Here is a 27279-nt window from a genome sequence, read left to right on the forward strand (position 1 = left end):
GTGTTGCTCCCCCCCCCCCCCCCGGCCACCCTTGGCCCTTCCAACTGCAGAGCTGGCTACGTCCGTCCGGAGAAAGAGCCTGTTGTTAAAAATTTACCAGCACACCCCTGCCTGAGTCCCACATCAGAGCAAGCTGGGCACAGGCAAACAGGAGCACTGATGATGAACAAACCCTTTGACATCACAGTATACATAAAATATTACATGAACATTGCACAGACCCCAGGTGGTAACACCACTCAAGAACTGACATTATTCAGCCTGAGACCTTCTGCCCTGTCTCAACATCTAAAATCAGGAACTGATAAAACAGGGAAAGAGACACTTAATCAGAACATGTAAGCCGATGTTCAAGTGTTTTATTGAAGTAACAACAAAATATATTAAACAAAAGCAGGGAAGAAGGGACTAGAGGGCATCCAGTCTGTACAGAACTCTGGAGGCCTGGCTACTTGTAACTAGTAGTGTCCTGCAGTGAAACTGGGAGAGCATAGCAGACCCTGAACAGTGGAATTAGGGGAAGGTTTCCCTGGAAAGAGAGGTGCTGAACAGCATAATGGGAAAGTGACAGAGGGTACAGGTGAGTGTCACAGACACAGCCTGAAGGGTTAAGAACATTCTGATGGGTTTACAGACTTTGTGACTTTCACTCCTTCGTGAGTCACCTCACAGGTGCAGGTCTTCACATTCTTCCAGTTTGGGTAGGACAGGTAACTGGTGGCCATGAACAGATTGTCACTTTGCTTGGTGGCTCTGCTGGTCTCCACGCCAGATGTCACTTTCTGCCCATTGACGAGCCAGGACACGCTCAAGGATTTTGGATAAAATCCCACCATGGAGCAGACCAGAGTGGCACTGTTTGTGTCCAGCTCTTCCTTGGATGGAGGGAAGAGCTGCACAGATGGAGCTTTCACCTCACCCGCTGTAGAGACAGGAAGAGCAAGAGAAAAAAAAAGAGACATTCAGATTAGGAAAGTCACAAACTGAAGCTCTTGTAATGACCTCAAACTTAGAAATCATATGAAGCCTGCCCATGTGCTATTGCACTCAGCCAATGTCTAGTGAAACACAGCAAGGTGGCATTCTCCTGTACCTTTCTCCTGCCTAGCATACAATAGCTCTTGAAAGTCATTGGCAGAGCACCTGTTTTTATAGGAAGCACCATGTAATAACTGCATAGGATAATGGGAATTAGTAAACTAACCTTCCCCACCCCACCCCACCCCACCCCCTCCCCGGTCCAATTTCAGGAGCAGGAATATGGGAGTCTCTCACTAGTCTTATGCCTGCTACTAAAGATCAATTCCTGAAAAAAAATAGAGCCATGAAATGTTGGTGTAAGCAAAGTAACCATTTAATCATTTGTTCATTCCAATGTTCAGTTATTTATTTATTTATTTAATACATTTATACCCCACATTTTCCCACTAGTTGTAGGCTCAATGTGGCTTACATAGAACCGTAGGGAAGACTACAGTACAGAAAAGTACAATTAAACAATGTGAGAGTATTTTTTTAAACCGAGACACTGACTTCCATTCTCTCCCTAGGTATCCTAAAGCAGGCTGAATCCTTTGCAGACTAACACGCAAGAATTGTTCTAAGTGCTATTAAATATTCATTTATTTGTTATCATACCTGATATACTTTTTAACACTAATAATTCACATGATGTTTACAACAAGAAAGCACAATAAAAACAAAAAAGACTGATTACATTTACATTCATGAATTAGTCTGTTTCCCAACAGAACCCCTTTGCTCACATGTCAATGTATTTCTGCTAATATCTACTTTGCTAAAGAGTCTCAGATATTTCTACAGCGTGAAAAGATAAATCTGATCCTTGTTTTGGCAGTGCTATTATGTTGTTCCTGCTGAAACAGTCGAATGGACCTTTTCACTAAAGCTTAGTGTGCGTTAAATGCTATGAAGCCCCTTTTACACCTCTGGGTTTCTTAGCATTTAGCATACGCTACGCTTAGTCAGCAGGGCCCTTAAGATACAGTAATACTTTAGGCCCCCTTTTACCAAGCTGTGGCAAAAGGGGGCCTGCATTGGCGTTGGTGCCTGTTTTATACGCGCACTGAGGCCCCCTTTGACAGCAGCTGGTAAAAGGGCCGGTCTCGCTTTCCTTCAGGAAATGGCCAGGCGGCAAGTAATGCCGGGCAGCCATTTTGAGGGAGAGCTCTTAACACCATTGAGGAGCCCTTACCATCACCTATTGAGGTGGCGGTAAGGGCTCCCGCGCTAACCTGGCGGTAGTAACCGGGCAGCGCACAGCACAGTAGTATCTGGCGCTACAAATGTGCTTAGCGCTGGAAATGATGGTGCAGTGGAGGCTGGGGGGGCAGTGGGGGGGGGGGGCTGCTGTGTTAATGTGGTGACTTTACTCTCTGAGCAGAGTGTGAGGGCAGGTTAGGCAGTAAGCAACAAAAGGAAGGACCTGCAAAATCCTACCTGATAGATGCAGTGACCAAGAGAGACACCAAAGAGACAGAGAATCAGAGAGAAGAGAAATAGAGGCAGTCACAGGGACAGAGACTCAGAAAAAGAAGAAACACAAATTCAGAGAGAGAGAGAAAGCGCATCACAAAAAATTACCGAAAAGACATTCACAGGCAGAAAATCAAAAAGAGAAAAAAACAGACTAAGAGAGCCAGAGAGGCAGAAAGAGATACTGACAAAGAATAAGAGAAGAGATACAAAGGAAAACCTAGAACTAAGAATCTGAAAAGGAAGGAGATTACAGGGCAGAGACATGGAGAGAAAGCCTGACTCAGAAAGAGGCAAGTCACAGAGATTCAGGGAGTGGGGAGCAGAGACTCAGAAAGAGAGATTTACTCAGAAAGAAACAGTTGCACATAGTCACAGAGGATAAAAAAGGAGTCAGAGTTGGTTAGAGAGAGATAGTAGACACAGAATGGCTGTGGAAGGAAATGAGATATAGTTCAGAAAAGCAGCTTAGGAACTGGTTTCTATGTTCTTTGAATTCAAGCAATTTCTATCTGATTCATCCAGGTTTTTCCCTGGACACAGATTTAGAAGTCCATTCACTAAAGGCATGGAGTAGTGGCCTAACAGTGCAGTGGACTTTGATCCCAGCATCCTGGGTTCAATTCCCACTACAGTTCCTTGTGATCCTGGGTAAGTCACTTAACCCTCACAAAAACCAAGATGATCAGCCCTCTAGGGATACAGATAGTACCTGTTTATAATTGGATTGTAAGCCACATTGAATCTGAACTCTGTTTGGGATCATGCAGAATACAAAGGTCATAATAAATAAATAAATAAATAAAAATAAGGCCAGCCTCCAAGTGATTTTTTTTCCTGCGTTCATAGATGGAATTTAATACCAACTCAGAAGTGAAAATGTTTCTAGTCAGTTTCTTAACACTTTAGATTTAGTACAAACACCTCCCTGTCTTCAGTCTTTGTGTCAGCACCAGACTGAGGTAAAACCAGTCAGCCCCATATTTCCCAACTTTTCTATTCACCCTTTATACATCTACATTTATTTAGCCAAGGTAATTAATAGCTGAAACTCTAAACTTCAGGACAAGTGAGAAAAGCAAACCGTTCCTGTAATTGCATGTTCTGGTTCTAATACATTCTTGCTTTCTCTATCATGAAATCCTGGTTCTGCTATCTAGCCCTAGGAGCATTACCCCATTCCTCTGTCACAGAGATACCATAATTAAAGAGAAGGAAAAAATGGTGGTTTTGTCTCAGTGAAAATGTGCTTCCAAGTACCCTGCAGAAGTCCAGCTCTCCCAGTTTAATGAGAAAACCCCAGCCAGCCCTAGCTGCTCCATGGACCCTTTCCTGCTTTATAATGGGAGTGTTGGAAGTAACTACCAGTGACGGTGGCTCTTCCAAAACCCTTTGGACACATTCTGTTTCAGATCATTATTAATCCTAATCGCTGCTGTACTCAAAATGCCCAGACTACCTTCCAGCATTAAACAGTAGAGCACAGAAGTGCTGCAACTGAAGCAGTCTCTGTATGGAAGAAAACACTTTATATCACTACTTTCAATATTATTGGACTGGCTTTCAAGAAGAGAGACCACCAAGGGCCAGGAGAAAAAACAGTGGAAAAGGAGAAGAAAAGTAGAAAAGCTTCCCATGAGAAGAAATGGAAGGAGTCTGTTACTTACAGTGGACGTTGAGTTGGGTTCCTTCACCGAAGATCCACCACTGTGGTGCAGAGCTGTACAAAAACCTCCCCTGGAGTCTTCTTCACACTTGGGAGTCCATCTGTTGCTGCTGTGATCTCAATGACATTTACAGGGCCAAGTAAACATGGTAGAAAAGGTAAAAGTTAATAAATAAGGAGGTATGGATGGAACACTCTTATCCCTCAGATACTCTATTATCTGGGAGACACATGATGCACTCGAATTGAGCCCAAAGCCTTCAGTTACTAAAACAGGCAGCAGAGGATGAGGGCTCCTTGCCACCTATGACCTAATTCCAGGTGAGATTTGTCAATACACAGATTTGTAGTTATCCTAAGTGACACAGATCCTGGGAGATGGAACTGAGAGGAGACAGACCTCTGTATGCAATCCTCTGATGTACCTGAGCATCACTGAGATGATCCTCTTGTTTTCTGGGTGCATGGCATGTCTACCTGCAGGCTGATCTCCTGAAAATAGTCTTGGAATATGAATATGATGGGTCTATTGGGCTGCAGGAGAGACTGGACCAGGATGCTGGAGAATTTGCAGAGGATTGAGTTCTGCATGTCTCTTGAGTGTCCGTGAATGTCTCAACCACTGAGTTGTTTTCCCCGCGGAATCAGTTGGAAATTTGCTACTTTATCCTTGTTGGTAACTAGGAACACAGCTGTTCCTGTAAGTTGGTATCAATGATATATAATTGTATTGATGATCCATACTGGTTGAGTGGGATCCAGCATTAGTTTCAGGCTTCCCCTGGTGTCAGTACTCAGTAAATCTACTTTTGTAATTCTGTTGGAGCTGGAGAGTTTCAGGAATGGGAGAGGTGGGCGAGTCCGCAACTGAAGAAAGTAGAGATATTACCATCACCTTGGCAAAGCAGCTGGAGTGACCAGGCCGTACTCCCTCAGTCCTGAGATCTGATGAATGTGGCAGAGGGGCACAGTGGATCTTGCTTCCCACACACATTAAGGCAGCTCTCAGGTCTAATGCTTTGCAGACTATTTTAATGAGATTAACCTCCCAGCCCCCTCCCCCAACCCATTAAGGCCCCACCAGTGGATTGGCCTATTGTGATCTGTCCATGCAGAAATGAGTTCTTCTGTAAACACTGAGCTGCCTAAGTATGAATGCACACTACCTCTGAGTGTGAGTCCATGCTCTCTCTGACTCTAAATGTACAATATCTCTTTGAGTGAGTATTCTCGAAATGTGAATTAGCAAGAAAGTGTTAAAGGTGCCTTAAGCTCAGGACAGTAACCCAGCTATGGATCCTCCATCTACCATTTCCATTCACACAGCCTGTAACATTAGATCCTTAGATGACTTCCCCATCCACTCCTGAGTATGAGTGTGTACTGTCCCTGTGTGCAAGTGCCCTTTTCATGGCAACATTAAATAAAATGGCAGAAACAGACTATGGGGCCTATCCAGGCTGCTCATCCATACCAACAGTCCAACATCTACACCTTCTTCCTGTCCATCAGAGATCCTTGAAGTCCAGCATCTCCTGAGGGTAAGTGCACCCTATCTGTAAGTGGCAGTGCCCATCATGTCTGCAGGAGTAGGTGAACCTCCTTGCAGAGAATTCCAGAAGTCAGCCTGTGACTTTTGGTGTGAGAGGCTTATAATACATAGGGCTCAGCAGGGTCCTGACCCATGGCAATAGCGTTTATTTAGTATCTCAGAAACCACTCAATCCATTTGTGTACAATATAGCAAATAACATTTGGGTGCTACATCTTTGGCTGATTCAGAAAAGAAGCTGAATTGTGAAGGGAGGTTGTAGCTGGAACAGTGAGAAAACATCAACTGATTTCGAGCCAATTGTAGACCTCGGGTGCCTCTTCTGAGCTCAGCAGTGTCTCTCAGTGTAAACTGCTTTCAGTGTTATAATTTTATTTTAACTGAATCATTTGTGGTGATTGACATTGATGCATTATGCAACCCCCTTCTCTCATCTGTTCCCCTATTTTCTTCGCTGGTCTCCTCCTTCCCCCTTTGCTCACCTCATCCTCTCACCTGGTTGCTCTTCTCTTCTGTCTTCTTTTCCCCTCAACTTTTCCCCCTCCTCTTCTCATCCCTTCTCTCATGTATCCCTACACCTCTCCCCTCTCCTTTTGTCCTTTTGCTGGCTTGACTGGTCAGTGTAGCTGCTCAATCTGGACTCTGCTGCTTTTGGTCTCTGTGTGTGACACAGTAATAAACATACATTGTCCTGAGGATGGGGTGGTTGGGGATGGGGTGAGCAGCATCCTTTAGCCAAAGCTGTGAGTCAGGAAGGGAGCAAATGACGTCAGTTTAAGACCCTGTGGACCAGACTGTCTTCATTATATAAACCACTCACGTTACCTCCTGCTTACAAAATCCTTCTCAGTGGAAAGGCATGCAGCTATCTATACATGCACTAATGACTTTTTGAGGACCCTGCACTTCTCCTCAAGTATAAGAATACCCTGGCCCTGAGTGCACAGGGTCTCTGAGTGTGAACAGAGAGAAGGCTGACAGCATGTTCACTCACTGCCAGCTGCAGATTTCAGACTCACTTATAATAACTTCAAGTCTTTACAATGGAATTTTGGAAATGAATTGACATGCTTTGGTGAATGTATTAGTTACTGTATGTATATGTGTATATACAGCATCCCATGAAATGAATTATATGGTCATGCTGTCCCCTCCCAAAAGAGCTTACAGCTGACTTTGAGCATAAGGAAATTCCCAGCACTGTAGCACAGGTGCAGCCCCAAGTTCCACACCAGAGCAAGCTGGGCAAAGGCAGATAGGAGCACTCATAATGAACAAACCCTTCGACATCAGAGTACACACAAAATATTACATGAACATTATACAGGCCCCAGGTGGTAACACCACTCAAGAACTGACATCATTCAGCCTGAGGCCTTCTACCGTGTCTCAACATCTAAAAACAGGAACTGATAAAACAGGGGAAAAGACACTTAATCAGAATATGTAAGCTGATGTTCAAGTGTTTTATTGAAGTAACAACAAAATATATTAAACAAAAGCAGGGAAGAAGGGACTAGAGGGCATCCAGTCTGTACAGAACTCTGGAGGCCTGGCTACTTGTAACTAGTAATGTCCTGCAGTGAAACTGGGAGAGCATAGCAGACCCTGAACAGTGGAATTAGGGGAAGGTCTCCCTGGAAAGAGAGGTGCTGAACAGCATGATGGGAAAGTGACAGAGGGTACAGGTGAGTGTCACAGACACAGCCTGAAGGGTTAAGAACATTCTGATGGGTTTACAGACTTTGTGACTTTCACTCCTTCGTGAGTCACCTCACAGGTGCAGTTCTTCACATTCTTCCAGTTTGGGTAGGACAGGTAACTGGTGGCCATGAACAGATTGTCACTTTGCTTGGTGGCTCTGCTGGTCTCCACGCCAGATGTCACTTTCTGCCCATCGACGAGCCAGGACACGCTCAAGGAGTTTGGATAAAATCCCACCATGGAGCAGACCAGAGTGGCACTGTTTGTATCCAGCTCTTCCTTGGATGGAGGGAAGAGCTGCACAGATGGAGCTTTCACCTTATCCGCTGTAAAGAGAGAAAGAGCAAGAGAAAAGAAAAAGGAGACATTCAGATTAGGAAAGTCACAAACTGAAGCTCTTGTTATGATCTCAGATTGTCAGTTATTAATATTAATCACAAAAGAGATATGGAAGGATGTGGGAATATAATGGTGGCTAGATACAAGCGGGGAATCTTTCATGAAAGGCCTGTGGGACATCTTTGCCAAATTGTTCCCCATCCCGGATTCATTGGGCATTATTGCCCCATTAGTGCACTGGCCTGTGAGATGCTAATCTCTCTCTCTCCCTTATTGTCTGATTCATTACTTAGGCTTTGAAGGCTGACACCAAGAGGATCAACCAGTGGAACAGTCAAGATTAAGAGAGAGCTGTTTATTTTGCAATTTATATCTCACCATTCCAGTCCACTAAAGGACAACTCAGGGTGGCTTAAAAGTTGAAAATTCAACAGCATAAATATGAAATCATATAATATTAAACAATGTATCTCCTCACCCCACAAATAATTAACAGAAGCCCTACAATAAAGCCTCCTGCAGTGCTCTCTAGCCAGCCCTCCACAGTAACATCTATTCCTAGGTATGCCTGCATACAACTGGGATGGTATTATTTCTTCTTACATTTAACTACCTATTACTTGTTTTTGGAATTTCCGTTGATGGGAGATCAAAAGTAACAAATCCATAAGTAAGGATATGACTATATCTCTAGTTTGCCACCAACTAAAGACACATCCAGTAATATTAATACTAAAATACTGAGTGGAGTGCAATGGGTAGATGTGAATTGCTTGTTTACACTTTCCAAAAATAATAGGACTAGGGGACATGCAATGAACCTACTAAGGGACTCATTTTCAAAGCACTCAGACTTACAAAGTTCCATAGATAGTAAATTTAAAACAAACTGTAGAAAATATTTTGTCACTCAATGTGTAATTAAACTTTGGAATTCGTTGCCAGAGAATGTGGTAAAAGCAGTTAGCTTAGCAGGATTTAAAAAAGGTTTGGATAATTTCCTGAAAGAAAAGTCCATACGCCGTTATGAAGATGGATTTGGGAAAATCCACTGCTTATCTGTAGGATAAGCAGCATAAAATCTTTTTTAGTGTTCTGGGATCTTGCCAGGTACTTGTGATCTGGATAGGCCACTGTTGGAACAGGATACTGGGCTTGATTAATGTTCGGTACATAAGTACATAAGTATTGCCATACTGGGAAAGACCAAAGGTCCATCAAGCCCAGTCTATCCCAATATGGCAACACTTATGTTCTTCTTACGTTGGAGTTCTGCAGCTCTTTAAAACATCTGCCTCTCACCTTTGTTTCTCTTTTTTCACGTGAGCTGATCATAAAAGTTAATGGCATAATGCATGCTCAGAATTAAAATATATGCAGTTCAAAACTGCAGACTGTTCTTCCACTCATCCACATCTGGAATGCATGAACTGATGTTGCTGGACACTAGCTCACTGCTGCAGAGCGTAAGGTCCCTCCTTCTGCTCAGGACACTTCAGTGGGACTGGAGGACTCTGCGGATTCTCAGAGATACACAGGTTCCTTTCCTTAACTATCCTCATTAACTCCCATTAATCAATCAGTCTATATAAGTACTGATTGACTGGTATTTATTACAGTGATAAGTGAGTCCGCCTCTCCAAGAGCTGATACCAGGAATGTTTCCCTGTTTCGTGTGTCCTCTCAATAACTGCATATCATTGCTGCCATATCATTTAAAACTCATTCAATACATTACCTGCATGTTTTCTGTTAATCTTAGGTCTCTTGCCCTAATATGAATATTAGTCGTACAAGATTCACATCGCATAGTGGTTCATTGTTTTGTCATTGCTAATCCACAGACATTGCCCTTGTTCAATAACCTGAGAAATCATAATACGCTGAAAGAACACAACTGGGTTTGCACACTTGTGTCTTGTACCCCAGCTTGGGCATGTCTGAAAGGCGGGTAACAAATTTGCCAAATAAATACCATTTCAGATTTTTAAATTCCCTTGTCACTAGGCTGAGAGATCAATCTAACTACAGAATAGTATTTTAAAATTAAATATAGTAGTTTAAGGTTTCCAATTTATAATTACATAATTAAAATTACTAACATTAATTTCATAATTAATAAAATCACTAAAATTTAAGACACTTACGGCTCCTTTTATAAAGCTGCGCTAGCGATTCCTGCCTGGTAAGTGCGACCAAGCCCATAGGAATTGATTGGGCTTCACTGCATTTGCCGCGCTGGAATCACTAGCATGGCTTTGTAAAAGGAGCCGTTACTGTACATCCAAACTTACAAGTCATACAATTGAACATCTTTGTTTTTATCTTTTTTTTCTTAAACAGAAGTTCCTGACTTCTGCTCACCAGTCAAGAGTCCTGTAACACTGCAGGTGCCTAGACTCCGACAGATGCTGGCTGATCCAGTTACCCCTCACCAGCAGTGATTCCCCTAATTCCTTCAAAAAGGTGGTAAATAAATCATAATCAATCAATAAATAATATTCATAAGCGATGACCCAATGTTTGCACAGGGCACCAGAATCAGAGAATGCAGAATCGGAGTTAAGGGGAAAAGGGTCACAGGTCATTCCTGGGGAACAAGTCCCATGGCTTTTTCTGTTTCCAGAACACAGCTCAACTCTTTCAGGGGGCCCTTTACGAAGCCGCGGTAGCGTTTTTAGCTCGCGGTAATCAGTCGACGATAAATGCCGAGATGCCCATGGGAATATAACGGGCATCTTGGCGTTTACCAGCAGCTGATTTCTACTGCAAGCTAAAAACGCTACCGTGGCTTAGTAAAAAAACCCCTTAGTCACTAAACTGTACCTGCTGTACACTGCCTCGGATGAATCTCTTCATAAAGGAGGTTAATAAATCCCAATAAATAAATAAAGCCAAATTTACAAATGGCTCCTGTTCCCACAACTGATTCCCACAAACTCGGATTGTTAAAGGATTGTTTTGTATGTGAAATAAACCTCTTATTACTATTCAACAACCCTTTCCCATTTCATTTTCACACTTCAAATTTGAACGCTTAGAAGAAGAACATTTTAGCACGTTATAAAGGGTATTCCCTTCCCAAACGGAGCAATGTCTTTACTACAACAAAGTGTCTGCAGAATTTTCTGTTAAAAGAGATGCCCAAAGTTATATAGGCTAGTAGAGATTGCAATAAAGTGCCTATTTCTCACAAGAAATTGACTAGAAAGGAAAACTTGTTGTTAGTTTAGACCATAGAGATATTTTGATTACTGAACAAAATTGAAAATCTCATCCAACAATAAACATTCCAGTATCAAATTCAGCTCCCTTTGAGGTTGAAAACAGTATCACATAAGTTTTAGAATCAAATAATCTGTAGGGAAGACCCAAACCCAGGACTAAGAGAGGAAAAGGGGTGAAAAATCACAAAACTTAAAAATTACCATTGAGAAGGAAAGATGAAGAGCAATTATATTACTTACTGAGGATACTGAGCTGAGTTCCTCCACCGAATATATACCCACAGTGTCTCATGGCCATGCAAATACTCGTCCTACTGGTTACAGCAGATGTAAGCATGACTGGAGTCCCATCAATTTTATTAATCCAGTGAACTGGGCCCAGGATCCTCATCTTTGGAGACCGTCACAGTAGCACGAAAAATCCACCAGACTTTGAAAATCAAGAATAATTTTTCCCTCCTTCTACACCATCACCATCATCCATAGAACAACCATCACAAGTAGAACTGTACTGTCGTCAACATTCAGACTGTGTGTAGCAATTGCACCGTTTTCAGCTTCAGTTACATTATCACAACACCTCTACTGCTGGGGTAAATTTCATTCTGAATATGCCATGACATTGCTACAATTTAACTAGAAAGGTCCAAACAATACTATCCACCAGGAAGAAAACAAACAACACTCAAATAAGATCCAACTTGACAAAAAAAATCTGAAATTTTTAATTTAAAAAAAATGTAAGGACCATCATATTATTGGGAGGTCTAGCTGTAACAGTTATGTCAATATAATTGACATTCCTCCCAGAGAAAATATAATAGCTCCGCCATACAGTATGTGTGTGTGTGGATTTGCCTTTTGGACATAAGTGCTTTGGTTCTTATTCTTATATTTACAATTTATTTCACAAAATAAGTTGGAATTTTTTAAATAAAAACCCCCTCAAAATGAGTTAGATTTTGTGATAGACTTATTATGGAACTGTGATTATATTTGTTTGGGAAAAGTGTCATTTATCAGGGCCATAGCTAGCTATGTGCAGCCAGCACAGGACATAAGGGAGGCGAAGTGCCAAAACTGCACACTGTCCATTGACCCTGCCTTGCATGGCCGTGATGGGTGGGCGGGGCAGGAGCACTTGGGGGTGTGTTGCACGGGGTGCATTTCCAGGTTGCTATGCTTCTGTAAGTAATATTTTTCTTAGCTCATGGCTTTTCAGAAGTAGTTCAAAGGCAATTTGCATTCAAATGCATTACATATTTCCCAGTCTCTGAGATTTTTACAATCTAATCCTATAAAGTATTAAGGTGCTAAGTAATTCCATGCTAACTGCCAGCAAGTGCCATGCATGAATGGGAACATTAACAAAGGACCTACATAGGAAAATACTGGTTCTGCCCCCCAGGTGCCACGTAAAATTTGCAGCTACCATGCAGGAAATCCACGTTAAGCCACTACTAATGTTTACCACATTTTGGTAACACTGTTCCTAGGTTTGTATACCTCATGTAAAACAGGATCACTTATATTGCATTCAAGGGTGGACCCCATTTTTTTGTTATCAAACTCATTACCCACCATTAAGTGGATTCACTTACAACGTGGTCAAATATTTTAGACTCCAGTTGTTACAACTAGACCTTCAGTTATACAATGGTGATTGTGACCTTTTTCTGATTTTTTTTTTTTTTGTTGGGTTGGAAATTGTTTGAGAATTGTCACTACTGGCCAGCACACAAACAAACAAACAGTAAAAACAGATTCATGTTAGCAACTTGAAACTGTTGGTGTTGATACTTTAGCCGCCTATTCAATACCTGACCTTGGGGGGTCTTTTACAAAGCATCGGTAAGCCCAACTCGGGCTTACCGAACACTAAATAGGGACTACTGCTGGCCCAATGTGGCCACTGGCGGTAGTTCTGCCCTGAGCGTGCGCCATTTCCGGGACTAACATGGCTACCACACCTCTCTGCGGGAGAAAAAGAAAACCTCCGGAAATAGCTTGTGTAGTGGTAACCTGGTAGTAAAGGTTACCGTGAGAGCCCTTATCGCCATCTAAAGGGGTGGTGGTAAGGGCTCCCCGCCTCTTGGCCACATGGTAAGAGTTCTCTTACCGCATGGCCATGTTTGTCTGGGGGCTTTTACCTGCTGCAGCAAAAAAGGCCCTGGCACGTGGGAAAAACGGCTCCTGCCGCAAGTATAGGGTCTTTTTTTCCTGCAGTTTGGTAAAAGGACCTCCATGTTCAGGCACCAGCATTGAATATCTGGGTTTATAAGACCGACTGTCTTTTATGTGATTAAGTGCAATATTCAGCACTTAACCACATAAGCATCACCGCATAATGATAGGATTGACTTTTATGCGGTTCAATTTAACCACTAAACTTAGGCAGTTAAGTGCTGAATATCGGCACTTAACCGCAAAAGTGCTGACTCCGCCCCTAGACCACCCAAATAGCTGGCTTTGAGTTTAGCAGTCTTAACTAGTTAAGTGCCATTGAATATCTGTGGATAGCCCCAAACAAGTGATTTAACTGGTAAGGAGCCATTTCAGGCCGGTTACATTGCTTTGAATATTGACCCTGTTCTGTTTACATGCCCTGTAAAAACAAACCTATAAGAAAAAACTTCACAAATATAATGTACCACAGCAATGAATATATATGCTAAAGACTGGATGCACTGAAGCACTTGGTTGCTTTGAGTTGCCAGATGGTGAAAACTTTTCCTGCCCAACAGATGCCCAAAAGCAGCCCAAAATAAATATGTGAAGAGTGTGTGTATGTGTGTGTGCGGGGGGGGGGGGGGGGGGGGGAGGTCTGTTTCCCCCAGGCCTGTAGTCACTACCTCACCTGTATACTGTTGTACACTTCCTCTGCCTCCTCATCCTCCAAAATCCAATCCACATGGTCACCCACTGCTCTGCTCACTGCCTTGCTCTCCAGTGCTGCTGAGCACTGCAGCACAACTGATGAGGTCATCATCAGCTGATGACCTCATCATCCACCTCACCCTCCTATTGGTCAAATTTGGAGTTGGAATGAGGCTTGAGATGCACCAAGCCTCATTCCAGTTCTAAATTTGACCAATAGGGTGAGCACTAGAGACAGAGCCAGAACTGGCGGGCAGCCACTCAAAAACCACCCAAAAAGTCGCAACCTGTGACTGTTGAAAAGTGTCTGCAGGCAACTTAAAAAAGCCACCCAATTCCATGGCAACTTTAGCTTGAATCTCTGAGGCTTTTTCCTTCCTACTTATATGTTCATTTTTGTGGAACATTATGGGGTTTATTTTTTTGAAACAAAAACAGTCCAAAAAACATCATAAGGTGGCAGAAGGTTGTTGCTTTCAATCAACAATGTTCAAGTTGCGATTTTTGACACCCTGATTTTTGACATTTTGCTCCACAGTTCATCTAAACTTCAAGAGAGCATGTTGGGGGGTGTGTTTTGGGTGGGACATCTGTGGCACCAAAATATAGACATTTTTCTGCAATAATGGAACAAAATGAAAATATCTCTGGCCAAAATTAAGATATTTTTGGCTAAACCTGTTTCAATCATGACTGACTAAAAGGTGCCCTAAGTGACCATTGAAGGGATTAAGGCACAACCCCCTTACTCCCCAAGTGGTCACTGACCTTTATAGGTGTATGTGAATATAATAGTTTCCAAGTTTATTTAAAGTTGATATACTGATGGTGAAATAAATGTCTCAGTGGTTTAAATTCTTTCTATAATTTAGGGCCCTGTTTACTAAGCTGCGCTAGAGGCGTGTTAGTGCTTTTAGCACGCGCTAACCATTAGCGCATGCTGTGTAGGTGTCCACAATATTCCTATGGTCGCCTACACAGCGTGCGCTAATTTTGTGTAGGCGCTAAAATGCTAGCGCACCTTAGTAAACAGGGCCCTTAATGTCTACAAAGAAAAAAAAAAAGAACAGAGAAAATCCAAGTTATCAATACAACAAATTAATTTCAACTTAAAATACAAAGAATTATGGTAATTAATTAAATTACGAGAAAAACGGAATGGTCTTATTTGGGCAGTTTGGGTAGGCCTTTGCAAATGGAAAAAGACATAAAATAAGCATTCTAGACCATATACTGGAGTAGTGTTAATGAGCAAGGGAATAGGAGTACAGAGAAAAAATTATTTGGGATCACTGCTAACAAACAAAGCAACAATACAATACACAGAAAGAATGGAACTACTGTTAATGAACAAGGGAACAGAAATACACAGAAAAAAACATACAGGATTAATGTTAATGAATCAAAAAATCTCTAAGTCCAACCACATAATCCCTCATGGACAAAATCCATGGCTCCTTCAGGTGTCCATAACAAGTCACAAAAGAATTCTTCTAGGGATGCTAACCCAAATAATGATTGACTGAACTATCAAACAACATAGTGAACAGCTGACATTTCAGTTAGCAGAGAAAGTTCCTCATCAACAAGGTATCTGTGAACACAGATGTCCTTACCTGGAGACACCAGTTCTTCTGAAGGATAGTTAGTGTTCTGGTGTCATCCCATCTCTCCTAGGTCCTTTCAAAGCCTCTTTTAAGTATGTTGTGATATATTTTCTTGGGTTGTGGTTTCAGGGTGATTCTTGTGCTGTAATCCTAGCCTGCTCATGGCCTTTATCATCCGAGTGATGTTAAGAACATGAAGGGTGATAAGAGTATTCTGGTCACATGTGAAGAAAGGTCTACATGATCTCAAAAACTCATCTAGACCATCTTGGCTTGGGACCTCTATGGAGGTTGAATAAATAATATCAGAAGCTTCTGGAGTAATAGGAATTTATCAGTACATCCAGAACTTAGTAAGTCATCCTAGTTCTCTAGAGCTAGGTCTTGAGTTCTGTTGAGCAACAATGAATAAATGACAATTCCCACAGAAAGATGCAGATGCCTTTCCCTTTTCAAAGATGTAATCCTGGGAATATAAGCAGTGCTTTTGACGTAATTCCATTGGTTAAGGTTCTATACTACCAGGCTGATCTTGGTGGCTCAGGGATTGTGATGAGCCCAGGTCCTCTGTACGGCAGTACACAATTCCCAGGTTGGGGGTGCCACAAAGGAAGGGTTCACAGGCCATTAAGGGAAACAGAGTGCACCATCGCTCATCAGCAGAGTCCAGTGGTCAGACTCAGGGTCCAGATTAGCAGGGCTCTGGAGAGATCCAAGGTTTGCTGCTCCTGGCTGCTGGCATAGAATCATCACCAGAACAGCTAGACTAGTAGTCAACCTCTTATGAGAACTGCCTATAAGAGGTTGCCTCCAATTAAGCTGAAAGCTCATCAAAGGGCAGAAGAAACTACCAAGCAAAAAAAGACAGACATCTAACAAACTGAGACTTTGTTGAAATATATCCTGCAGCAAATTCATTGAGTTCCAGGGAACTTTCTACTTTTGTTTGTACAAAACATAAAGAACATCTCACTTACTGCACTTCTCAATCTGTATCTTGCTCAGTTAGAGAAGCCCAAATCCTGCCTTGGACCTCCTGGTTATGATCAAAGTGCACTCTCAGCCGTGTCTGATACACTGGTGCACTGGTCCCACCTTCAAATGTAAATCTGAACTTTCACATGAAGTGACATGGTTCCTCAGTCCAGACATGATGTTCTAGTACACCTGCATCTCAGTTCCGAGACAACTGAGCTGTGGGGAGCTGGTGAAGTACAGGATTCAAATATCTCCCAGGCGTAGCACAAATTCAAGCCCGACATGGTCAGATATGCACAGCCCTGGTTCTGTTGAGAAGAATGTGATTCCTGGTTTCCAGGAACAGCTTTTGCTCTGGGATATAGATAAAGAAGATCAGGAGGCATAAAGAGCAACTTAAACTCCTGAGACCAGTTGGGTGATTTGTGTCCCAAAGGGAGCTGATGAAGCTTTCAGGAAACACTTGGACTAAAAACCTAATCAGGTCCAATTCATTTCCATCTGTGGACATAATTTTTTAGCTCTCTATTGCCCCTCCCCCAGTAGATGGAGCATAACATCTGTGGTGAGAATTGACAGCCTCCTCCAGGGCTGAAGCCATTATGTTCCTCTATCTGTCAGCCTAATAATGTATGGGGAAGTCCACAGCCAGGGCAGAAAAACGACAGGATGATTCCATGACACTCCACTGCAATGACAGGACACTGCCATGGTAAATAATATGCTCGGGCAAGAAGCAGCCTAAAAGCTGTGAGTGTTTTACTGCTGTTATAGAATATAGAGCAGGTCTGTTCCCACTGCTTTCTGTTATGCAGCTCTGCTACAAAGCCTGAATTCTGTGGTGGAAACTTTATTCAGACAGAGAGCTGTGTACCTCAACTTCATGATTAGAACCATCAGTCAACAATTTCATTAATGCCATTTTATTACAGAATGAGAATTTAACTTGCTTTCCCCTCCCTCACCAGCAGTGTTTATTTTGATGCAAGACCTATTAGTTATCTAGATCACAAATGTATAGCTGTAGCATAAAGCTGCAATCCTTAGTACCAACGGCAGAAGAGGGAGAGAGAGACAAACAAACAAACAAACATTCACAGATCTGGGAGAAGGGAAAGGGGAGAATGACAGAGGTGTAATGGTGAGATTTATTTATTTATTTATGCATTCAGCAATTGAGATGTGCTATGTAGTGGGTGAGGACTGGGGAGGAGCAGATGGGTTTGCATGTGGGGAGAGATGGGGAGGGAATGGTAGATTCATGGGTATGTAAAGGGAAAACAGAGGCATAAGTAATGGGGTGAGGAGGAAGCTGGACTGAGGGTCATCAAAAAAGGTGGATTAGAGAGGAAGTCACTCAGGGCACAAGTTGCTGGAGCAGTGGCGTAGCCACAGGTGGGCCTGGGTGGGCCGGGGCCCACCCACTTAGGGCTCAGACCCATCCAACAGTAGCACATGGTAATGAAAATGCTGCTCTCCACAATACTGGCACCTTCGCATGCTCAGTTTTCAGTTCAGACTACCAAGGTGGAGAATGGAGAGAAGCATTTTCCCATCAGCTGAGATATTTTTTTGGTGTGGGGGTGGGGAAGAGAACATTTGGTGCCCACCCACGTCTTGCCTAGGCCCACCCAAAATCTGCTGTCTGGCTACGCCCCTGGTGTCATGCTGCCACCACTGCTCTGACCAGTGGTGTCAGTTGGGACCATACCCTGAAGCAGTTTGCAAAACATGGCCATTGTCGGCAGATGGTCCGAGTTAAACAAGATAAGTGGATCAGTTTGATACTCAAATGTGTATACTTTTAAGCAGTATGTCAAAGACAGAATCACACTTATATGGTGTTTTTTTGTAAAATCATGAAAGTTTATTTAACTAGATATTTAATAAGAATATTTCAAAAAGAGACTGCATTATTGAAACCAATGATGAGCAGAAGTGTCATGAATGTGTAGGAGTGGACGACTGTAATGTAGCATCTACGGGTCTGCCAAGATGACCTCCACCCTTTTTGCCTTACCTGGGGCATGCTCCATATTTGAATAACTACTGGACCTTTGTGAACTTTTGCTCTAACAGGATTTTCTGTTTGGACTTTGCATTCACACTTGCGCCCTTGCTTTGTACTAAAACCTCAGCTTTCATATAATGAGCCTAGACTAAGACCTAAACCTGTGCAGTTTGGACCTTTACTAGTAGTATGTATTTGTTAACCAGCAGCTAGATAACAAATTGTAGTAGTCAGCACGTTAGGAGCGTAGGGAAGGCAGCAGGCTCTGCCAAAGCAGTCTCGTGATTCATGCATAGAGGCTGCATTGTGTAAATGTGCTGGAACACTGCGATAAGTTACATTTCTTGCAATTTCTATGAAAGCTATGAAACTGACGTATCTTTTCTCTGTGAGAACTACAGAACTACTAATGTACTGCGCATGTGTATGTGTGATGTATGATGTGTTTTATGCGCATGACCAGTAATCTGTATAAGAACGAGTGTCAGATGACGCTCAGGAGGCAGTATCCTGAGACTGAACTCAGTACTGTTCATTGCTAGCAGATAAAGGTGTCCTGCTTTCGGAATCATTTGCCTCTTGTCTCCTGATTTACTAGCCGAGGGCCTGTTTCAAATGTACTGCTCATGTGAAAAAAAGTCACTTCTAGTGGTTTTATTTGCAGTTAAGTCTTGTTTGGGCGCAGGGATTTTAATTGTACTAGCATTCAGCTCTTAGGCAGCCTCTTCTGTGCCAGCAGACCAGAAGCACCAGATGACCACATTAAAAAAAAAACCAAACCATCATATGCTCCTTCGGTCTGTCCCAGTATGGCAATACTTATATACTTATGTACAATGCAAATATATTGCAAAGAAAAATGCTTGAAAACATATATATGACTCCAGGGCTTTACCAGGACCTGAAAAAGAAAATTGTAAACCAATTAGATCTAGGCAGTATAGAAATACGGACAATAAATACATAAATAAATAAATAATAATAACTGGATTCAACTTTAAACACTGACAACAAACTTTAAAGACCTTCCTCTGAGTGTCAGTGCTATTAATTGGGACGGTAAGAGTTCTGCTTCTGTGATCACTGACATCATGCACCCTTAGTAGAGAATAATTTAGCAGCAGGTGGTGAAGACACTCACAGAAAACATAAAAAGATTGGGAGCCTCTTAAGGACTGGCTCCAGGGCAGAACTGAAGGACAGGCAAACCAAACACTTGCCTGGGACCTGAATATTTAGGAAGGGTCCTTTTAGATGTGCTAATTCAGTGTTTCTGAATGCATTCTTTTGCCCTGATATGTCAGCTACCAGGAGAAAGAACAGCAGGGGTGGGCCAGAGCACTCTTCAGAGGCGGCATCACCCCCTGCTCTTCCTTCCCCAACCCCCTTCCTCAAACTTACCTTTTCTTTTCTTGTTTTTTAAAAAAGTGGCGGCGATTCCCATAGGCTGCCCAGCCCCTTCTATGTCCTGCGGCCTGCCTCTCTCTGATGAAACTTCCTGTTTCCTCAGAGACGGGCGGCAGGGCAACCTATGGAAATTGCTGCTGCTGTTGCCTTTTGAAAAACAAGAAAAGAAAAGGTAAATTTGGGAAAGGGGATTGAGGACGGAAGAGGAGAGTTGTCAGAACATGGCGTGGTGGCGGCGGCGGCAGAGGGGCCAGGATGGCAGGTTGCCTTGGGACGTCCCTGCTTACAACCCACAGGAATCTGTCCACCCTCTCTGTCCTCCAGTAGCAGAAGCAGGAGTCAGTGAGCAGCATTTCTTACCTACTGCCGCCTTCACTGGCAATTTTCATCTGCTTTCAGAATGACCTGGGCCCTGTTTTGTGAACCTTTCAGAGAGGAGAAGGTAGTAGCAGGTAAGAAGCTCTGCTCACTGGCTCCTGCCAGCTGTGGTGGGGAGTTGGGAATCAGGCTGGAGATGAGGGAGAACTATAAAGGCTAATCATGCTGGGGGCAGGGAAGGGTAGAAGCTAAAATACTGGTGTTTGCATGCTTGTGCAGGGTTTTAATATATACTTTACTTATGGTGGGGGGCCCAACACACTTGTTTGCCTGGAGCCTAGAGGGTTAATCTTTCTGTGTTTGATTTGGTTGCCTCTTTATGCATTGTGGGCGTGCTCACCTTGCACCTTTGATTTATTTGCCTTTCCTTTAAAAGTACACATAGCTTAGGTCTTCAGTTACATCTAAGAACAGTGGCATTTCATCACCTATCCACACCCACCCTGTTAGAATATCAATGAAATGCTTTGATGTCCCCATGCATACTTCCTACCCACCCCCCTCCTCCCACCCTGTCAGACTGTCATAGTAATGCTTGAATGTTTTCACTTATATACACTGTCAGCTAGCACATTTGCTTATTTCCGATCTGAGGAAGAAGGGCAATCTTCGAAAGCTAATCAAGAAATGTATTAAGTTATGTCCAATAAAAAAGGTATCATCTTATTTTCTTTTCCATGTTTTATTTTGTTTGATTTCTATAGATTCTACATGGAATGTTGCTATTCCACTAGCAACATTCCATGTAGAAGTCGGCCCTTGCAGATCACCAATGTGATCGAGCAGGCTTCTGCTTCTGTGAGTCTGACGTCCTGCACGTACGTGCAGGACGTCAGACTCACAGAAACAGAAGCCTGCGCAGCCTTCTACATGGAATGTTGCTAGTGGAATAGCAACATTCCATGTAGAATCTCCAACAGTAGCAACATTCCATGTAGAATCTCCAATGGTATCTATTTTACTGTCATAGTAATGCTTGAATGTTTTCACTTATATACACTGTCAGCTAGCACATTTGCTTATTTCCGATCTGAGGAAGAAGGGCAATCTTCGAAAGCTAATCAAGAAATGTATTAAGTTATGTCCAATAAAAAAGGTATCATCTTATTTTCTTTTCCATGTTTTATTTTGTTTGATTTCTATAGATTCTACATGGAATGTTGCTATTCCACTAGCAACATTCCATGTAGAAGTCGGCCCTTGCAGATCACCAATGTGATCGAGCAGGCTTCTGCTTCTGTGAGTCTGACGTCCTGCACGTACGTGCAGGACGTCAGACTCACAGAAACAGAAGCCTGCGCAGCCTTCTACATGGAATGTTGCTAGTGGAATAGCAACATTCCATGTAGAATCTCCAACAGTAGCAACATTCCATGTAGAATCTCCAATGGTATCTATTTTACTGTCATAGTAATGCTTGAATGTTTTCACTTATATACACTGTCAGCTAGCACATTTGCTTATTTCCGATCTGAGGAAGAAGGGCAATCTTCGAAAGCTAATCAAGAAATGTATTAAGTTATGTCCAATAAAAAAGGTATCATCTTATTTTCTTTTCCATGTTTTATTTTGTTTGATTTCTATAGATTCTACATGGAATGTTGCTATTCCACTAGCAACATTCCATGTAGAAGTCGGCCCTTGCAGATCACCAATGTGGTCGCGCAGGCTTCTGCTTCTGTGAGTCTGACGTCCTGCACGTACGTGCAGGACGTCAGACTCACAGAAACAGAAGCCTGCGCAGCCTTCTACATGGAATGTTGCTAGTGGAATAGCAACATTCCATGTAGAATCTCCAACAGTAGCAACATTCCATGTAGAATCTCCAATGGTATCTATTTTACTGTCATAGTAATGCTTGAATGTTTTCACTTATATACACTGTCAGCTAGCACATTTGCTTATTTCCGATCTGAGGAAGAAGGGCAGCCTTCGAAAGCTAATCAAGAAATGTATTAAGTTATGTCCAACAAAAAAGGTATCATCTTATTTTCTTTTCCATGTTTTATTTTTTTGATTTCTATTGATTTTCTAGACAGAAATATTTGGAGTAGCAACAGGGGGGCAAACTAGGTATGGGGGCCAAAGTGACATTTTCGCCGCCTGCACCCACCTCTTCAATTTACCGCAGCTGCCTCTCTGATGTAATTTCCTGTTTCATTAGCGGTGGCCGCAGTAAAGGGGCCAGATGCGGGTGCTGGCGGCAGGGCAACGTACGGGTATTGCTGCCACTGCTACTTCTCTTGCCCTCCCAGACTGAGATGGAGTATAGTGGATTGTGATTTTCATTAGATTAATTATATCTATTTGTGTAACCACCTTCCTCGCTGTCAGTAAAATATCAAATGATAACGGCATCAGAGTCTGATGATCAGAGTACATCAAAAGGGTTTAAAAATCTAGCTCCTTAACTCCTTGAGAAAGTAACTTTAAAATAATGAATACAAGGATTTAATGCAAACAAAAGTGAGATCTGGTGGCTCATCCTGCAAGACTTCAGCACCTGTGGTTAGCAGCCTGAGCTGAAGTTCTTTTACCTGCTTTCTGGCTAGCAGTGAGAGACTGAGTTACATGTTGTGCTTTCTGCCCTTACCTCTTCCAAAAACTGCCTTAGATATTTTGGGGAAGTTTCTTTTGAACTTCTTTGTGTCCAGCACCAGGTGGCTCTACCAGTGGGCAGCCCCTGGCTTTTTTTGTTCAGTGAACATAAGAACATGTTTTTTATGGTTTTTTTTAATGATGTATGTATCTGGGGTCTTGTGTTCTATCTATGGTTTGCTTGGGTTCTGGGTAACGTAGTAAATGTCGGCAGATAAAGACCTGCATGGCATAGGTTCGACTTCCATTTGAAATGCTGACTGATGTAATTGTTTCTTCTATCGGCTGTGATGAGCAGCTTATAAACATTTTTACATTAATACATATATTTTATTTATTTTACTTGGGGAGAGGGTAGGGAGGTTCTCAAGTTTATTCACCCTGTCCTGACTGAGGAGGTGCAGAGGACAGACACTACCCACACAAAGAAGAAACCAAGAAAGTGTGACAGAAAAAGCCCATCTTTTTTGAAGCTGCTTTTATGTTTAAATCTTTTTTTTTATTAATAGTAACAAAGCTTGTACAAAATATAAAGACATCCAACCAAAACAAACTAATAGTGCTATAACTCAAATCATCATACAAATTTTTCATTTTATCCCCCCTTCTTTCCCCTTAATTATGCATAAATCGTTTTTTATATTTGTTGAAAGTCATATTACAGCAAACATTACACTTTTTAAAAAACAGGCAACAATTTCCCCCCCATTCCTCCCCATCTTCCCACTCCCTTCCCCTTACTACCCCTAGTGCCCCCCGTCCCCCCCACTCCCCCTACCTCTTCTCCATCCCACTTCCCAAAACCCCACTGCCCCCCCCCCAATTATTTAACATTACATAATCTATATATTTAGCAAGTGACTCTGTGCCGATGGAGTTAAAGCATTCCATAAAGGTGTCCATTGCTGTTGAAATTTTTTCCCTAAGGGGGTCTGAAAGTCAGAGATCCCCACTCTCTCTATCCGCATCATGTACAACATTCTCGTTCGCCACTGTTGCAATGTTGGGGCCCTAGGTGACAGCCACTCGGTCAGGATGACTTGTTTTCCAACTATCACGGCTCGCATTACAAAAGCCATAAATCCTTTGGCCAAGGGCCGCTGTATCTGTGGTTGCCCAAACAGGAGAGTTGGAGTGCGGATCCACCGTTGGCGCCAAATTGTGTTAACATATTTTATAATTGTCCTCCAAATTTCCACAATTTCCCCACAGGTCCAAAACATGTGCCCCAAAGTAGCGCCTTCCGCTCTACATTTCGGGCACTCTCCCCAAGATGACCGGCCCATGTAGAATGCCCGCCGATGAGGAATGTGTGTCTGGAGTACAAATTTATATTGCAGTTCCCAATGCGCGGACTGGTAAGTTACCCGTCTAAGTGATAGCACATGTGACTGCACCAGCGCCGGTGTAATTTCTGTCTGGAGGTCCACTGTTGCGACAGTGGTCTATAGTCTATCTCTGGCATGGTATCCTTTATGTGACGATGATGATGTGATAGCGGCACCTTCTGTTGTGCCTCCAAAGAAAAGGCCAACGTAAGTTCCTCCTGCACATCCTCTGCCAAATCCTCCCAAGGGAGTGATGCCACATAATGTTTCAACTGTCCATAATGAAACTGATCACCATCTTTCAAACCAAATTCTTTCTGTAACTCCACAAAAGGTTTCATACGTCCCTCCTCTGTCACCACTTGTAGCAGATATTCCACACCTTGTTTCCTCCACCTCCGAAATGCCCCATACATACGGCCTGGTTCAAAGGCCACATTGTCACATACAGGCAAGTAGGGTGTAACTTTCGCCGAAAAGTGGTGCATTTTGCAAACCCACTTCCAGGTTGCCACTGCTGATCCCATGACCCATGATTGCTGCAGTATCCGCGGGACGGGCACTCCCGCAGTATGTAGATAATTGCTAAAGTGGATCCCTGGAGTAACATCCAATTCCACTCTGGTAGCAGAAAAGTCACTTGTTCCTTGAAACCAATCATTCACATTTCTCATTCCACTGGCCACACTGAAATATTTCATGTTTAATAATCCTAGGCCTCCATATTCCACTGGTATACAGAGTACTCCCGTGGATAAACGGGCCTTCCTGCCTCTCCAAAGATACTTTTGTATTACTCTTTCCAGTTCTTTCTCCTCTTTCTTTTTCAAATATAATGGCAAAGTCTGTAGGACATATAGCCATCTAGGGGCCATGATCATGTTGAATAATGCTATTCGGCCAAGCAAGGAGAGGGGCAACTTTGTCCATGTGTTTAGGCTGTTTGCTGTGTCTTTTAAAAGCTTCTGGATATTGTTCTCGTGCAGCTCACTTAACTCTGCTGTGATCATAACTCCTAGGTACTTAATTTTACCCGGGGTCATCTGAAAGGGAATCTCCCCTCCCAAACTCCCCCTACCCGTAGCCCCCACCGGGAGTGCTGCTGACTTCGATAAATTTAACTTAAACCCTGACATATGCCCATAGTGTTTAATCTGTTCTAACAAGGCCTCTGTTGATCTCTCTGGATTGGTAACTGTCAATAGTAAGTCGTCAGCATATGCCAGTACTTTTATAGTTTGGTTCCCCAATGATAAACCCTCGATATGTCTTGCGGCTTTCAATGTGCGCAACAAGGGCTCCAAGGCTAAAACGAACAACAATGGGGACAAGGGACACCCCTGCCTAGTACCCCTCCCAATTTCAAACTCCCCCCCTCGTAAACCATTAACAAGTACACTTGCCATTGGATGACAATAGAGAACTTTGATTGTATTCAGGAACCATCCTCTAAAACCCATATGTTCTAGTGTATGGAAAAGATATTCCCACTGTACTTGGTCAAACGCCTTTTCGGCATCTAAACTAATTACCCAGGCTGGTTCCGCGTTCTCTATGCATGTCGCCATTGCCAACAGCAGTCTACGGACATTCTGCGTGGCCTGCCGGTGTCTCACGAATCCAACTTGCTCCTGACCTATCAATCGCGGCAAGCACTCTGCCAATCGTTCTGCCATCATTTTAGCCAGTAATTTGGTATCAACGTTGAGGAGTGAGATTGGCCTATATGAGGCTCCCCTGTCAGGGGATCTTCCGGGTTTTGGAATCAACGTTATCAGTGCTGTATTGGCATATTTTGGGAAGTGTCCTACCTCTATTATTCCCTCATAGTAGTCTAACAGGGGAATTAATGCCTCCGGGGGTAGCAACTTATAATACTCTCCCGAAAATCCGTCCGGTCCTGGGACCGTGCGGGGCTTTAGCCCTTTAATTGCACCCTGCAATTCCACCAACGTTAACGGAGCATTTAACTTGTTTCTGTCTTCCCCTGTTAACTTTTCTAGTCCGGCCCTTGACAAATATTCTTGCACCTCACGCACATCACTTGCTGACTCAGCAGTATATAAGTTTGAGTAATATTGTTCAAAAATCTTTCCAATCTCTTCCTTAGAATTAACCAATACCCCCGCTTGATTCTTCAAAACTGTGATGGCGCAAGGCCCTCCCCAATTTTTAATCACCTTCACTAGCATCGGGCCTGTCTTATTCCCAAATTTACTCAATTTATATCTGTAATATAACGAGGACCGGACTTCCCGTTCATACAACAAGGTGTTTAACGCTACCTGAACTACCTTTAATGCCTCCAATGTTTCTGAGGAGGGGCGTCGCATATGCGTCTGCCTGGCCTTCTGAAATTGTTTTTCTAGATGTATAATACTAGCTGCCTGACGTTTGCGCCTAATACTGCAATATGCTATGATATCTCCCCTGAGCACTGCTTTGGACGCACTCCAATATAATACTGGTTGTGCCTCAGCGTGCTTACCATTATATTCCGCGTAGGATTCCCACTTTTTTGCTAAATAAGCTTTGAACTGCGTGTCTCCATGTAAATAGGCTGGGAATCTCCATCCTCTCCCTCCCCCTCTGTCTGCTGGAACCATTACGTCTATCCATATAAGGGCATGGTCCGATATCTCTTCTGGACCCACCTCCGCGGACTGTATCATAGGGAACATGGTGGATTCTACCAGTATATAATCTAAGCGAGCCAAAGTTCCATGCGCCCGCGATCTATGGGTGTATTCCCTGTTCCCAGGGTGTAAAACTCTCCAGGCATCAACCAACCCCAGCATCCTCCAGAAAGCTGAAAACTCCTTAAATCTTTGTCCATGATAATGCGGGGAGATTGGGCTCGAGGTATCCATCTCTGGGTCTGAGGCCATATTAAAGTCTCCCAGAACCACCAATTTTGTTATTTTGTGTTGAAGGCAGCTATTGACTAAGGCTGTATAAAATCCAGGTACATACCCATTAGGGCCATAAACATTTACCAACAAAAACTCCACGCCCTGCAACCAGACCTTCAGTATTACATAACGTCCCTGCCCCCCCTGTGTCACTGGCGTGACTGTGCATGAGAGCCCCCGCCGGATCAGTATGGCCAGG

At 43.0% G+C, this 27279-nt stretch overlaps 2 gene segments (V, D, J or C); both read right to left on the minus strand.

The window, feature by feature from the left end:
- Nucleotides 1-339: 339 nt before the first annotated feature.
- Nucleotides 340-27279, minus strand: part of LOC115480422 — a 189986-nt gene continuing 163046 nt past the window's right edge. The window contains 2 exon segments of the V gene segment in view: nt 340-922; nt 4164-4201. Coding sequence covers nt 609-922; nt 4164-4201 — 352 coding nt within the window.
- LOC115480424 overlaps nt 7162-27279 on the minus strand; it is a 57816-nt gene continuing 37698 nt past the window's right edge. The window contains 2 exon segments of the V gene segment in view: nt 7162-7744; nt 11225-11265. Coding sequence covers nt 7431-7744; nt 11225-11265 — 355 coding nt within the window.

This window comes from Microcaecilia unicolor, chromosome 11 (genome assembly GCF_901765095.1).
Source record: "Microcaecilia unicolor chromosome 11, aMicUni1.1, whole genome shotgun sequence".
NCBI lineage: Eukaryota > Metazoa > Chordata > Amphibia > Gymnophiona > Siphonopidae > Microcaecilia > Microcaecilia unicolor.